Source organism: Numida meleagris, chromosome 1 (assembly GCF_002078875.1).
Source record: "Numida meleagris isolate 19003 breed g44 Domestic line chromosome 1, NumMel1.0, whole genome shotgun sequence".
NCBI classification, from domain to species: Eukaryota; Metazoa; Chordata; class Aves; order Galliformes; family Numididae; genus Numida; species Numida meleagris.
The window spans coordinates 77,935,237-77,950,526 of NC_034409.1; the positions used below are offsets into that span (position 1 = coordinate 77,935,237).

General features: G+C 55.5%; 1 protein-coding gene across 1 annotated transcript; it reads left to right on the forward strand.

Annotated features, from left to right (window-relative positions):
* GPR156 (G protein-coupled receptor 156) lies at positions 929-11,594 on the forward strand. Its single transcript, XM_021397546.1, has 10 exons — positions 929-1,068; positions 3,790-3,996; positions 4,630-4,766; positions 4,968-5,103; positions 5,219-5,329; positions 5,424-5,549; positions 6,063-6,158; positions 8,577-8,813; positions 9,676-9,834; positions 10,081-11,594. Exons 2-10 carry the CDS (start codon positions 3,892-3,894, stop codon positions 11,266-11,268), a joined length of 2,295 nt encoding a protein of 764 aa, XP_021253221.1. The 5' UTR covers positions 929-1,068; positions 3,790-3,891; the 3' UTR covers positions 11,269-11,594.

The following is a 15,290-nucleotide window of genomic DNA, read 5'->3' on the forward strand; positions in this document are numbered from 1 at the left end:
CTCAGGGCCCCATCCAGCCTGGCCTTGAGCGCCTCCAGGGATGGGGCACCACGGTTCTCTGGGCAGCTGCCTATTTAGGGTTAAGGTGCCTTGGAGCAGACTGTGTGGAACAGTGCTCATGAGCAAAACCAAGAGGGGGTTCTCCGTGGGTGTGTGTGACCGACGGCCTCACTGAGTGGGGCCAACATGGACATCTCTGGACAGTCATAGGCACTCAGACAGGAATCTGGATTTCCAAAGAGACTGATTTTCCCCAAACCGAAGAAAATACAAGATGCGGTTCATCCCGAAGGAAACTTAGTAACATTTGACTGAAAACTGAGTAGTTTACGGGGAGTTCAGCAGGTGACCAAAGCCATAGTTGAAAGGGAGGCTGATTTTAACACCGTTCTCTGTGGCGGAATGTGAACTCTTAGAATGGAAATCCCATCTGCGAAGAACAGGCTGACACCGCTGCCTCCGGAGAGGTGTTAGTGGCAGCGCCTGCGCCCACCTCCCCGCTCCCGTAGGGCCCGAGGCTTTGGGGATCAGCGGCAGTGAGAGCTATCGCTGTGCCCGCCGGGGCCTGGCGGAGCGGCCGCCGAGCTAACAGGACGCTCGGGAAGAGTGCACCCGCTCCGCCAAGCGCAGCGCTTTCCAGCGGTGCTCTGGGGCCGGGACGGAAACCTGGGTGCTGGTGGGGAGAAGGGCTTTCGGCTGAAGAAGCCGGGGAGGAAAACCCGGTAAAACCGAGTGGCGAGTGGCCGGGAAGTTAACGCGGACGTGTGAGCTGCGGGAGACGAGAGTGAAAGAGACGCAGCGGGGATGCCGGGGGCTTCAGGGTCTGTCGGCGGGACGCGGAGCTCCCAGCCCCCGGCTTTGAGCCGGAACTGAGGGAAACCGGGACCCCGGCGGAGAGGCGCCGAGCCGGGCGGGAGGAGCGGGGCCGCCCCGGCCCCTCCCCGCCGCCCGCCTCCACCGTGCTGAGCCGTGCTGTGCCGTGCCGAGCCGAGCCGAGCCGGGCGCAGCCGCCGCCAGCCTCGAGGTTCGCAGCCCGGCGGCGCTCCGCAGAGCTTCGGGCCGGTGCAGGTGGGTCGGGGGCTGCAGCGGGGGGCGAGCGGCTTTGGGGTCCCGCTTCGGGGAGGCGGGCTCCGTGCTCACAGCGCCCCGCGCTCGGTGTGCAGCGCTGCGCTTGTAGATCGCCTCCGGCCTCGCAGTGGTGGTGGGCGTGTGGCGGTGTTTTTTTGCTCTTTTGAAAGTCCCCGCGCCCTACAAGCTGTGCCGTGCAGGGGGATGCTGAGCAGGAGTGGGTTGGCTGTGGGATGCAGGGGTGGGAAGCTGTGGCCTTGATGAACTCGCTCCCCGGAACCCACCGGGTTTCATTGGAGTTGAAGGAGCAAGGGGAGGAAAGGCTGCGCCCAACCCCTCAGTGGGGCAGAGGGTCCTGTTGGGCCCTGAAGCACTGCACCCCTGCTCCTGCCCCGTTTGCTCGGGGGCAGCGTGCCGGGAGTGGTGCCGGGAGTGGTGCGTGACATCCCGCTCGGCCTCAGCTGGATGTCAGCGTTGCGTGCAGCCCAGGCCGTGCATTTTCCACTGCCCCGTGGCCACCCCGCAGCCTGAGCAGGGCTCGGAGGAGAGCAGGGAAACCAGATCCCTGGAAACCGGCAGCCGTCACCCGCCCGCAGCCCGTGTTGAGTTGCAGCTGGTGTTTCTTGGCGCCCTTGATGTGCCGGCATCGCCTTGCCTGCGCCGTGCCAGGGCGAGCCCGGTGGGAGCTGGCGTGGCTCTGACCCACGCGGGGCCCTCTCCAGGAGGCACCAGAGACTGCTCTGCCTCCTGTTTCGGGGTCAGAACATGTAATCCAATTTCTGAGCTCCTGTCTGATTTTAAAAGGAAAAAATAATTAAAAATGATGCCGATCTTTTTTGGGTTGGCAGCATCCCCGCTGCCTGGCGTTGCAGTGCTGCCACCCTCACCAGACCTGCAGGAGCACACGGGTATCGGGGCTGCATAGGGCCAGTGTCTGGTTGCAGGCTCTCTTCTCTGCCTGCTCCTGAAATGGCGAGCTCCTGGGGGACAGCCTCCATCTGCGGCACAACTTCATGGAAACGTCCCCGCTGCAGCCCCTCCCTCCTCTGTGCTCCGTAGCTCAGCAGCGAGAAGATAACCTCTATTTTAATTAAGTCCCACACACCTCAGCCACGGGTTGAATCGCTCCTGTGAATAGCATGCTAGGTGGCTTTTTTAGGTGCAGTTATGGAGAGCAGCGCAGGCTGAGCCTCCCTGTGGCTGCCAACAGTGCGAGCGCCTGGAGGCCACCGCTGCACCTCGGGGCCATGCCTCAGAGCAGCGCGCTGGGAAAGGATTTGGGTAGGAACGCCTGGAGAAGGTGGATTTGCAAAGAGGAGAGCCCTCAGCAGGGATGGAAGCAGGAGGTGATGGCACTGGCGGCGTGGATGGGCACCCAACAGCGCTTCTGTGTCTGGAACGTGGATGAGGGTGAATGCACGGCCGCTTTGTAGGGGTGGCTGGAAATTGTGCATGGGAAAGCTGAGAGGACAGAGGAAGAGGCAATTTTTGAATAGCTGTGTTTGGGGATGCTGCAGTAAGTGTAGCTTGGGATTTTTTTTGGTCGCCTTGGGGTTGGCGATGCTGCAGGTTTCTCAGGTCAAACAAGAAGGGATCTTGTTGGGCAAGAATGGCAGAAGGGAGCAGCGCGAATCTTTCTCAGAAGCGCCAGTGTTTTCTGAATTGCAAAACCCATCTCGTGTTGTTCATCCTACTGGAAAAGCTATCAAATGACTCGGAGGTCTAAGCGTGGGGCCCAGCATCCCGTCCTGCTGGGATTGCTCCCCACCAGTAGGCCCATCTCCCATCAATGGTGGCATCAACTTCACAGATTAGCAGAGGTCTCCTTCGCGGCCTCTCTCGGGTTGGACATTAGGAAAAATGTCTTCTCAGAAAGAGTGGTGAGGCACTGGCACAGGCTGCCCAGGGAGGTAGTGGAGTCACCATCCCTGGAGGTGTTCAAGAAACGTGGAGATTGTTCTGTTGTCTGCAAACTGACTTCTTCGGTTTTCCAACTTTGGATTCATTGAGCTGTGACATTGCCTTGTTTTTGGCGGGAAGAAGCCTCCTCCAATGCTAAATGAAAAAGAATTGGTTGGGGTGGAATGTTAATTGTGCCTGCTTTGGGCTCGTGCATTTTGCATCGACTTTTCAGCTCCTTTAAATTTTGTTTTCTTTTTTTTCCTTTGCTATTTCAAAAATGATCTGATGGCAAGGAGAAGCTGGTCTGTGAGTGGTGGGAGAGCCTCATCTGGTGCTGGCCTTTTGCTGTGCATGTGGTGGTGGCAGCTTTTGCTAACCAGGAGCTTCTGGCCCACAGCGTGTGTCTGAGGACGGGGAACGGTGGTGCTAGGCCCTTTTGCTGTGTTTGGGGCCTGAGCTCGGGGTTCATGTGCTGGGGGCAGCCCCGAGGAACACTCCCGGAAAGAGTTTTTGCCGGTGAACAGGGACAGAGCTTTCACGCGTCCTCCCCAGCTGCTGGCGGCGGGAGCCTCGCTTAGGACCGTGTACGGGAAGCTAATTAAAATCGGTGACAATGGTAATTGGGTAGGGATGCTTGAGGATAAGTATGACCTCATGTCTAAAATGGTAATGAGGCCTATTAAAATCCCCACCGAAGAGGAGCAAAGGAGGCAGCGGGAGCACGCGGGGGCTGAGGTGCCAGGACTGGCACACGCTTGGCTTCGGCTCAGTGCTGGGGGCTGGCGGCCGCAGTGACCCCCACCCCATGTTGGTCCGCAGGGCACCTCGAGGGGCCGGCAGGACGGTGCGGGATGGCACTGTGTCACCTGAGCACCCTGCGCTGAGTCAGAGGCCATCCTGGATGAAGGCTAAGGATGTGCTATGGAGCTGGGTTTCAACTGCTCTGACCTCTGCGATGGCCAGCCTGGCTTCGGCAGCCAGGAGCAGCAGCAGCGGATACTGCGGGAGCTCTGCACTGTCACCATCGTACGTTTCCTCCAAGAAAGGGGATTTGGGGGGAGGGATGGAGAGGGCCACGGAGCACGATGTCAACGTGGTCCCCTCCTGCTAGAGGCTGCATGCTGGGTGTCCTTCTCTGCCCTTGGCCTTTCCCACCCCCTGCCACTTCAAAGGGCTTTTCAAATATTAATAGAGCAGCATTTAATTAAAAGTCACCATCTGCAATAAGAGGCACCTGTCCCCACTGCTGGGCCAGCGTGAACAACTCGGGGACGCGAGTGCAGGCGCTTGGCTCCACGTGAGGCTGCCGCAGGGACCGGCTGAGCGCAGCCCTTAATGAGAGGGCCATAAGCTGCTTGGCTCCCCGGCCCTGGCAGCTTTGCTACAATTAACATTCCCCCTGCTAGGGCCAGGATTTACTCTACTCAGCCATAAACGAAGTGCTCCATCAACATCACACAGTCACAGGCCGCTGATGTCCTGGGAAAAAGCAGCTGTTTTGTGTGTGTGTGTGTGTTTGTGTGTGTGTGTGTGAAAGAGGAGTTTGGGAGGTGTGGTTTCACGTCCCTTCTGGCTGAGCAGCCATACCAGTGAAGGGACCTCCCTCACTGGGAGCCCCAGAGATGTCCTCTTCCTCCTCACCCCTTCCACCTTCCTCAGACGTCATCAGACCGCAGTGGGAAGAGCTCCCCATCCTTCTCTGCTGCCCTCCTGGGAGTTGTGTGGACATTTCTGACCGGAGGAGTCCTACTTGCGCTCTTCTTCCTTGTCTTCACCATCCGCTTCAGGAAAAACAGGTGAGGGCCTCCCTTCCTGCTGCAAGGTCTTCCCCAGGGCTAAGGGCCAGCGCTGAGGGCACAGGGTACAGGGGGGGTGAGCTGGAGGGACATCACGAGGCAAGCAAGGCCGCCCTCATCCCTGCAAGGGGACCTCATCCTGGTGCTGCTGGGCCACCACGCTCAGTAACTGTCACCGCTTCCCTGCTTTGTCTCCTGGAGGATCGTGAAGATGTCCAGCCCCAACCTGAATGTTGTGACCCTGCTGGGCAGTGGCTTGACTTACACTAGTGCTTACCTCTTCGGGGTTCAGGAGCAGAGCCTGTCATCGGGGAGATCGGTGGAAATGCTCATCCAGGTGAGCAGGGATAGCCAGGATGGGTGCCCTCACACGTGTCCACATGCATGGACATGGGTGTCAGCCAGAGCCCCATGGACGTGCCACCAGTCCGGGCTCCTTCCCCTGCCTGCAGGTGCGGCTCTGCCTGTTGTGCGTGGGGACCTCGCTGGTGCTTGGGCCCGTCCTGGGGAAGAGCTGGCGGCTCTACAAGGTGTTCACCCAGCGGGTGCCAGACAAGCGGGTTGTGAGTACCAAGTGCCCAGAACAGCATGCAGCGGTTTGGGATGGCTGACGCCACCACCACATCGCTCTCCTGTAACGCTTCCACATGTTTGCAGATTATCAAAGACCTCCAGCTGCTGGCGATGGTGGCAGCGTTGGTGCTGGCAGATGCTGTGCTGCTCTTCACGTGGGTTTTCTCCGACCCGGTCCAGTGCTTCCGGAGCCTCAGTGTGTCATTGCGGGTAATGGGATGGTGCAGTGCTGTGCTGTGTCCTGTCCGAGCTCTGTTGGCAAAGCTGGCCGACGGTTAACATTTGGAGGGGCTGTTTGAAAACCAGGCAGAGAGATGGGCTGTGCAGCCTTCTGGATGCTCCAGGCTAGGCTTGTGTCTATGGCCTATTACATAGACAAGTATCAGCCACAGACCTGGAAGTGGTAGCTGGTAGCAGAGCCCTGCCTGGACAAGCAGTGGGGTCTTGGTGAATGGCCAAGGTCAGTCTGTGAAGGCCACCTGGGTGCCACGGGAGGGCCCCTTGCCATCTGCGGCTGCTCTAGGAAAAGGCTTACGCAGCCCTATTGGAACTGGAATACACAACTTCACTTTAACTGTCTGCCTCAACAGCACCAGGTTTGGCATTTGCCTTTAGGAGTGTGCAGAGGAGAGCTGCTTGGGTTTGCAGACCCGTCTGCCCACTGGTCTGTCTGCTCCTGGGCAGGGCAGCAGCCTTCACTTCTGCCTTCCCATTGCCTCCTAGGCCACAGAGAAAGGCATGACCTGCTCAGTGAGCCGGATGCAGTCCTGTGCATCTCTTTATTCCGATCTTTGGCTCGTTCTCATTTTAGGGTTTAAGGTACGTAACCTATTTATTGATTCTCAGAATGTATCTCGCCTCCTTTTCGGTCTCACAGCCTAAACTGTTTAGCAGTATTCGTAGTTTCGCTGCCCTCCCAAGCAACACGTGCGCTGCAGATCTGAGCCGCTCCTGTTCACCCTGAAATCCTCTCATCTCTATTCCTTCCTTCTTGACGTTTTCTTGCATTCCCTGTTAGCCACTCTATCCCTGCTGGCTCTCCAGTTCTCACCCTGTAGCCACCCACACCTCATCTCTCTTCCTCCTTAGAACTTGTGCCTTAATGTTTTCCGAAGCTCACTTTTTCCATGAGGCTTCTCTTGACCGCCCACCCCAGTGATGCACCGTGCCCCTGAGTCCTCTGCCACCACATCAGGGAGGTGAGGTGCTGACGACAGGTGCTTGGTGCCTACCTGTACAGGATGTTTATCAGCTTAATTATACCACTGAAGCTCACTTTCACTGGTGTAGCGTTGTACGCGGCCATTCATATTCCAGGAGAGTTAGTTATACTGATGTAACTATGTAAGTGTAATTATAGCCGTAATTATCCGTGGTCTCATGTGTCTCTGGGCTGGCAGAGGCTGGAAGCACTTCAGCGAGCAGATTTTGGTGAGATCACAGCCTGCCCTTGCGCATGGCTTCATCCGCTTCTGACTCACTGACCATCTACCAGGAACTATAGGAAAAAGAGTAGACAGAGGCCTCAAGACACTGTCCTTCTCCCCCCTCCACTCCATTTCAGAGACATCAGCTAGCCTAGCCTAGCCTTAACGGGCCTTTGGTGCTTGGGACTTCGGACCTTCCCTGGGCAGCCACTTTCACAGTGCTGTGCCTTCATCCCCGACGTTGTCTCCAGTTGTGTTAGGCTTCTTTAGAGCTTAGATGGGAATGCCTTTCCTACAGGCTGTTTTTGTTCCTCCATTCACAACAGAACTTTTCCAGTCATAGTTACTCTTCATTAGCGGTGCCTTCAGCCTGACCCTGATCCTATCTAGCAGGTATTTCCTTAGTGGTTTCTCTGGAGTTAATCAGGACCTACACTAATGGGAGAGCAGGCTCCATCTCCATGTGTATGTAGCACTTCTTATCTTCCAAGACGTTACTGTGCTCAGCCCTTTGTGAAGGCACTCAGTGCATTATCCCGCTTTTACTGGCACGCAGCAATGGGAGGCAATGGCTTGCCAAGGTCATCCATTGAATGAGGAGCGCAGTCCTCCGCTCAGGATTTAAAACAACAGCAACAAAACTTAGCCCTGTGCTTATTTAAAGCTCCAATTTACCAGATGGCAGTGTTTTTGTCTGTGTCCCTGGCAGACCGTATGAATTTTAAATGGCACTTTGGTGCTTGCCCTTGGGACATGTGTTTGGAGGTGCCCTGTGGTGAATGCTGTTGTGACCCAGTGAATGCGGTCGTGGTCCAGTTAGGACTCATGCGATCCTATGGAGCAGGTCTGAGTGTCCACCTAGTTCCAAGCTCTCTCACCACTGCTGTTCCCTGTGGCAATTCACTGTGCTCTTAGATTGAGAGTCTACAGAGTATGTGCAGCACTGGCCACAAAGCTCTTCTCGATGCCCAGATAACAATTTAATATTTACTAGTAACAAAAGGCTGACAGTTGCACTTGCTGGGTGCCACAGGGGTAATGTAGGACTCATGTTCCCGCTGTTTGGGTCCTTGCATGAGCAAGGAATGTGTTAGATGGCATTTCCAAAGGATGCTGATGGCAGATCATGCCCTGTGATACAGAGGAAGGCGTAAAACACTCAGTGCCGCCTGCCAGTGTGAGCAGAGAGGGGGCTGCTGTGTGCAGAGCCCTTCTCCAGCCCCCGCACCACCGCTGCAGTCGGGCAGGAAGCAGGGAAGAGAAAAGAATTGAACTGAGTGGTTTCCCGGATTTCTATTTAGAGGCACCAAGGACATCCTCTTCCCTCCAGCCTACCCCCCTTCTTCTTCCGTCCTGCTGTTTCCTTCTGCACATCCTTCTGAGCCTCCTTTCTGCTCCGTCAGAGGTGTGTTGTTGCAGAATGTCCCCCACTGCTGCGTCCCCATGTTGTTGCGGAACGTCCCCAAAGGGACTTATGTCTCTCATCTGCCTCGGCTGCTCCCACTGCAGCACACCGGAGAAAGTTTTCCCCCCTCTCCAGGTTGTGCCCTTCCCTGTGGCATCGCTGGTCCCACCACTGCTGCTGGTCCTGCCTTCCTTCCAAGCTAACGCTGACACAGCATCCCTGGCCTGTGGCTGCTACTCTCTGTGGAGTGCCTGCTGCACGCACACAGGCTGCAGGATGCATCAAGGGGCCTTAATTAGGATGGCAGCAAGTGTCTTGGCGTGGGGTGGGAGCTGGCTTCGGGATGTCATTTTCCATGCTCTGCCAGCCTCCGTGCTGAAGGTAGGCCCTGGCTTCTGCTTCCAGAGCGTGCTGCTGCTGTATGGGACGTACCTGGCCGGCCTGACCGACAGCGTCAGCTCTCCGCCGGTCAACCAGTCCCTAACGCTCATTGTGGGCGTCAACCTCATCTTCCTGGTGGCCGGCACCGTTGTCTTGGTTCACCGCTTCTTCCGTGCTTGGCACAACTTGCTCTTCGGTTTCACCTCTGGAGGCATCTTTGTGTGTACGACGACAATCAACTGCTTCATCTTTGTCCCGCAGGTACAGTGCCAGCTCTGTGCCATTAGTGGGAAAAATGCACCCATTGTCACAGCGAGAGGAAACAGCTGTTTGCTTGGAGTTGGGTTTGGAGGGATGTTAGGGCTCGAGGAAATGAGGTGAGGAAGGGAGGAAGCGGTGAAGCTGAAGAAAGAGCAGCTCTGTGCAAGAGGAGTTGGGGCATCTCACCCAGGTGCACAAATACCTGATGGGAAAGAGGTTGCTGCCTGCCTTGGCGAGCCTCCTGCAGCCGGTCAGTGCCATGTAAGCACAGAGCCCCAGCCCCTGTGTTTGCAGCCCCTGAGGATCTCCACGCCTGCTCAAGCTCTCTTAGCAAGGAGCAGCGGCTGAGCTGCGCCGCTTTGTGCCTTCTGCCTCTGCTGTTCAATCGCCACAGCCTGGGGGCCTCGAGCATTTTATTTATCCTGCATCTTTTAATTCATTGCCTTGTTTCTCCTAATGGCCTTGCTTGTCTATTGCTCGCCTGAGATCGATGAGTGGTGTGAGCTGGGCTGTGCAGAGCACTAGACGAGAAAACAGACCCGAAGCGCTGCCGGTTGACAGCTTGTCACCAACGATTTGGGGCCAAGGCCATGTGCAATTCTCTCTTTGTTACAGGATTGGAGGAGGGGGGCCTTTTGCTGCGTGCTTGAAGGCTGCAGCACAGGCAGGAGCTGGCTATCTCTGTGTCAGAAGCCAAGCCAGGGAGGGGGCAGGGTGTGGCTGTGCGGGATGCTCCCGGCATCATTTCACTGCCTGTTTCCATGCTCATCTATCATAGCTTTTGTCCCCTGCGCCCCATCCCATTGTCTCCTTCTCCCTGCTGTGGCTGTCTCTCCCCTGTAACAGCTCCTTGTGCCTGCAGCTTAGGCAGTGGAAGGCCTTTGAAGAAGAAAACCAGACTCTGAGCCACATGGCAAAATATTTCAGCAGCCCGAGCAGGAGCTACCACTCGGTGTACAGCGAGGAGCAGCTCTACCAGCTGATAGGGGAGAAGAACTCCATGAAGCAGCTGCTGACAGAGGTAGGGGACTTGGCGGCCTCTCCACCCCCGCTTGGCAGGGTGGGCAGCCCCTCGTTACACCTCCGCCCCACCTCCAGAGAGTATGAGCTGGTTTGTTTTGTCCTGTCATTCTGCATCCTCATCTTGAAGTGTTAAAATTGGGGCATAACAGTTTTTCTAAAAAAAAGTAAAAAATAAATAAAAAGAAAGAAAAGCAGAGATGGAGTGAGAGGAGAGAAGCTTGACACGTTTGTTTGTTTGCTGCAGAAAAACGCCATGATTGAGAGCCTGCAGGAGCAAGTGAACAATGCCAAGGAGAAGCTGATGAGGCTGATGTCAGCAGAGAGTGGCTGCAGCCCTGCAGTGCCAGCTCCCTGCGCCCAGAGCACGGGGCAGCATGGCGAGAAATGCAGCGGTGCCGGGGACGTGCCCAGGGAGCACTGGCCGCTGGATACAGAGAGGGCTGGGCAGCAAACTTCCTGTGTGCTGCGTGCACTGCCTCACACTCCAGTGCCTCTTAGCAGCGATGCTCAGGACCTCTGGAAACATGTGAGCCACGAGCACGAGCTGACAGAGGAGCCTGAGTGCTCACCAGCGCTGCTTTTTGACATGGGGGACAGCCTTGAACACAGCCCAGAACATGCCCAGGAGTGTGGAATGCTTGCTGGGAAGCATCCTCTGGAGCAGGATGCCTCAGCTGCTGTGGGTGGAGAGCATCCCCCCAAGGTCAGCTATGTGAGCAGCGAGAAGCTGCAAGAAGTCTTGCAGGAGCTGAGCCTGGACAGCAGGACCTGCAGCCCGGCCCTCCCTACGCACACAGGTGGGATGTGGGGGGCACAGGAGGTGCACCCGGCTGTCCGCAGCCCCCTCAGCCCCTACCTGACCCGGCGCCGGCGGCGTGTCCTGCTGCCCCCCACCTCCACTGGCCTCCCCACGTCCCCTCGTGCCTGGTGCACAGCAGGCAGCAGGCCGGGCGCCCGGAGCCATAGGGAGCCGGCAGACCTCGGCCCGGGTAGGGAAGGCGAGGGGGCTGGCAGGGGGCACCCCCAGCCATCGCTGTCCTCTCCCTCCATCCCTGCCAAGGGCTGGCCGGGGCTGCGGGGCTGGGCGGTGAGCGGCACAGAACTAGAGGGACGCTGCGGCACTTCCCTGCAGGACTGGCGGCAGCGGAGTAGCCTGGGGGTGCCGGCACGTCCCATCCTGCACTCGCTGTACCATTACCCAGACTCGGACTCCAGCAGCAGCTCTGAGGAGGTATTTTCCTGCTGCCACCGTCCATGCTGCCAGCTCTGCCTGCAGAGTCCCCGCGGCTCTCTGGGCAGCAGCAGCAGCAGCAGCAGCAGCACGGAGACAGACCTGGAGACTGGCGGGGCCATGGAACGCTGGCTGGAGCCCCAGGGCAAGACTCAGCCCGTTGTGAACTTCAAAGAAGATCTGAAACCCACGTTCGTGTGACCACGAGCACTCGTGCCTCAAAGGCGAGTGCCTCCTTCCTCCCGAAACACACCATGCTAAAGGAAACACAGCGATGCAGAAATGCATCCCTCTGGGATGGGGACAGCAGGAGAGCTCACAGCCTGTCCCACCTCTGAGCCAGGCCTTGCGGCCCAGGGCACATTGGAGGATCTCTGGTAAGGCTCGGTAGTACCTGAATCCAAGCGTGGAGTCTAAAGGTGACATCTCTGGTTGCGTCCCTGTGCTTTGTGTGACTCAGTTGCACGGTCATAGGTTACACTCAGGTCGGCGCTGAAGGGAAAGAGAACCAAACTGTCTTAAAAGAGGATCTGAAAAGGTCTCACTTTTTTTTTTTTTTTTGGCTTGTTTTTTTTTTGACGGGGCTTGTGTGCCCTGCCATATGCCTTTGTGGTGGGTGAAGTAGTCTGGAATGGTTTAGGTTTGTTTAAATTAATGCGGTTTGTTGAATTTTCATCTGAGAAATACCAAGAGCAGTAAATGTGGTGTTCCCTCTCCTGCTGGGATGCGTGTGAAGGCATTTCAGTGTGTGGCTGCCGCCACAGGAGAAGGAAGGGGCACTGAGAGCTGGAGCCCAGCCCACAGGGACCCCGTGAAGGCAGGATGCAGCCTGTCCTGAAGGGATGGCACCAGATGCAGCCCCAACCCAGCTCTGAATGATGTGTGTCAGCGCATCCCTCTCAATTACCCTTTGTGAGGGTAAACACCCTCACCGTCATTGCCTTTTCTTCCCTGCACTTATCCAGATTTGCTGAACTCTGTGGTTCTGGAGAAATTAACCAAACCCGATAATCACAGAATCATAGACTATCTCCAGCTGGAAGGGACCCACAAGGATCATTGAGTCCAACTCCTGGCTCCACACAGCATCACCCCAAATCCAAACCCTGTGTCTGAGAGCGGTGTCCAAATGCTCCTTGAACTCCAGCCCTTGGGGCCGTGCCCACTGCCCTGGGCAGCCTGTTCCATGCCCACCGCCCTCTGGTGCAGAACCTGTCCCTAACCTCCAGCTGCCCCTCCCCTGACACAGCTCCATGCCGTTCCCTCGGGCCCTGTCGCTGTCACCAGGGAGCAGAGCTTTTGGTGGGTCCCAGCTCCAGCCTCCTCCCATATCCAGCAAAGAACACGTGCTGGATCCACGTGGGAAGAGCCAGAGCTCCGTGTGATGGACCAGGCTGCCTGTGCATGAGGAGAGAACAGAAAGAGATGATTGGCTGCTTTTATTGCCATTGGTATTATGGGATTGTCACACTGGGCACTGCACACAGCATGCCTTCCTGTTGCTTATCTTTAGTATTTGGTATTTAGTATTTGGTTCCCCCACAGCTCCTTGTCCACAGCCTTTGGAGGAGTCTGTCTCCTTGTTTGCTGATTCAAAGCACCTTAATTGGGGCTTTGCCCAGAACCCAAGTTTTCTGAGCAGCTGTAGGAGCAGGGGTGCACACTCTGCCATGGTGGAAAGGCAGATTGTGAGAGTTCTGGCTGCATTTTGTTGATGAATGTCTACAGAAGAGAGCTCAGTGAGGGCTGTCTCATATATCAGGTCCTGTAGCATCAATGTCCCGGATAAGCAATGATGTCCTCTGAATGTTTCTAGCCTCCTGAGCAATGTCTCCAAGTCATTCTTTCCATGACTCCAGCTGCTGTCTCCAAACTATACAAGGCTCATAGGAGGAGGTAACGAGGCTGTCTCAGACAGCGTGCTTGTGCCCTGCTATGCACAGTGCAACAGGAAATCTTCCACAGGTGACCTATGAAGGAACTTTCCCCAGTCTCCAGAGAGAAAAAAGTGTTGGTAACCACGGGACGTTCCTGTGGCAATGTGAGGAGCAGCAGCTGATGACTCTGTGTCTCTAGGTAGAGTGGGCTTCAGGTTTTGAGGAGGTGAGGGAGCACCTACATCCATATGGGGACCTCCACAGGTCTGGAAGATGCTGTGGAAGAGCTGTCCAACAGCCATGAGGACTGCAGTGAAGCTCTCTCCTCCTGAACACTGTTGCTTTCCCGAGCCCAGAGACCAGATCTGTCTCTTACCTTACCCCATTCTTCACATGTGCCTCCTCCTTGGCCTCTACCTCTACGTACTCCTCCACCTGCCATGGCTGATCTTACCCCAAAGTCTGCTCTTAAAGCCATGGGCAGCTAAGCTGTAGATGTCCATCTATGAGGCATTAAACCCATGGGTGTAAGCTGCACCCTGACCACAGCCCTGTGCTGCAGAAAGTGATCCCATACTCAAGGGACAGAAAAAAACACCATACAAAAATCAGTGGGTCCTGAGATAGTAGGAGAAACGTGGCTGCTTCAGCAGTTGATGTTGTATAATTTTCTCCTCCGTTATATGACTACGCACTGTGGAAACGATCCCCCCATGCACATGGTGCAGCAAAAGCATGGGATATGCACACACAGCTCAAAGCACTGACTTTCCTTTGTGTGTAAAAAGTTACGGATTGAAGCTGTTGGGGCACACTCACCTCCAGGCACGTGCCTCTCCCAGCGAGGTCTCTTGCTTTCATGCCCACACCACTAGCTCTCTCCACTGTGCAGGAGCCTGCAGCTGAGCTGAGCTGGTTTTCCTCTAGCTCAAGCACCTGCAGCTGTATGCTTTTTGCTGTCAGAGCGCAACCGTTTACGTAAGGATTTTTTTTCTTCTTTTTTTTTTTTTTGTCCTAGAGCTTCTTGCAGACAGGATGGGCGCAAGGGACTTTGTTCTGCCAGGCAGCTATATAAAGCGCTCAGTGATTCAGCATTTACTGCGCCTTACACAGATTCCTCTGTTATCATATCAACAGGAATGCGGGGCTAGGAGGGATCTCCAAGTCATTGTCATGTTCCCTTGCTGTGACAAGCACTGAGTCATGAAGTCCCTCTTTTTAATTTATCACAGTCCACCTCAGAAGTCGCTAGGAGACTTCTTGGCAGGTTATTCCATAGCCTCTCTCTGACACTGAGGAAACTTGTTTCAGATTTCCAGCCCACATTTTTTTCCGAGTCTATTTTTATCTATTTGTTTTCATGCCAGTGCTGTCTTCTTGTTAATAGCTTTTCTTCCTTCTTTAACCTACTGTCTTATATGCTGATAGAGAATGGGGCTTTGCTTCCCAGAATCACTCGTCTACTCAGACAATAGATCTTCTATTTCTAGTTCCTTCCGCCAGCCCATGGCTGCTGCTCTTCTTCTAAAGAGCTTGTCAAGTACAAGAATGGGATCACGCGCACCTTTCAGACAAGAAGAAATACTCATCAGTAGTTAGGGCACCAGAAAGGCATGCCAGAAGCAGGTAGCTTTCCTGGGGGTCAGCAAAAACTTAACATTTTCTCTGAAATCTTGCAATGGACCAGGGGTTCCTGGTACCCATCAAGTGCTAGGTTTACCAACAGTAACAGACTTGCAGAGGGAGGCCTGTTCATCCCTCATGTGCTGATGTTTCCTTCCAGCACACCTCCTGCAAGTACCAGGAGGTGCATCTGTGCCTGGTCTGGAGAGCCTTTGCTTGTTGGAGCTTCCCATGGCTTAGGACACCCATAGGGACCCAAATTTCTTAGGAAGCCCTTGGTACCTCTCAAGGAGCCACAGGCAGGGAAAATGAAGGCAAACCCTGCACTGAAGAAAGAAGTTGTCAAGTTGCCCAGAGAAGCTGTGGATGCCCCGTGCCTGGAGGTGTTCAAGGTCAGATTGGATGGGGCCCCAGGAAGCCTGATCTAGTGGGTGGCAGCCCTGCCCTCAACAGAGGGTTAGAACTGGATGGGCTTCGAGGTCCCTTCCAACCCAAGCCATGATTCTACGAATGGCATTCCCATTTTATTGGGCACAGTGAATACAACCAGCAAGACACCCTCCCAGGGGTGTGTGCTGCTTTCCAGGCAATTTCGCCTTGTATCTAGTTCAAATGACCAGGGAACCATTTCAAACCAAAGAGAACAGCAGGAATATCATTAGCTGATGCAATCACACCTTGCATTTACAGCACAGCTTGGCAGATCCATGGGCAGCAGGGTAT

Bases quoted from the DNA above. Each gene is read 5' to 3' on its own strand.
- GPR156 (XM_021397546.1), top strand. From the start codon at position 3,892: ATGGAGCTGGGTTTCAACTGCTCTGACCTCTGCGATGGCCAGCCTGGC. The intron at 3,997-4,629 runs GTACGTTTCCTC...CACCTTCCTCAG, and splicing joins AGCTCTGCACTGTCACCATC to ACGTCATCAGACCGCAGTGG. The intron at 5,550-6,062 runs GTAATGGGATGG...ATTGCCTCCTAG, and splicing joins GCCTCAGTGTGTCATTGCGG to GCCACAGAGAAAGGCATGAC.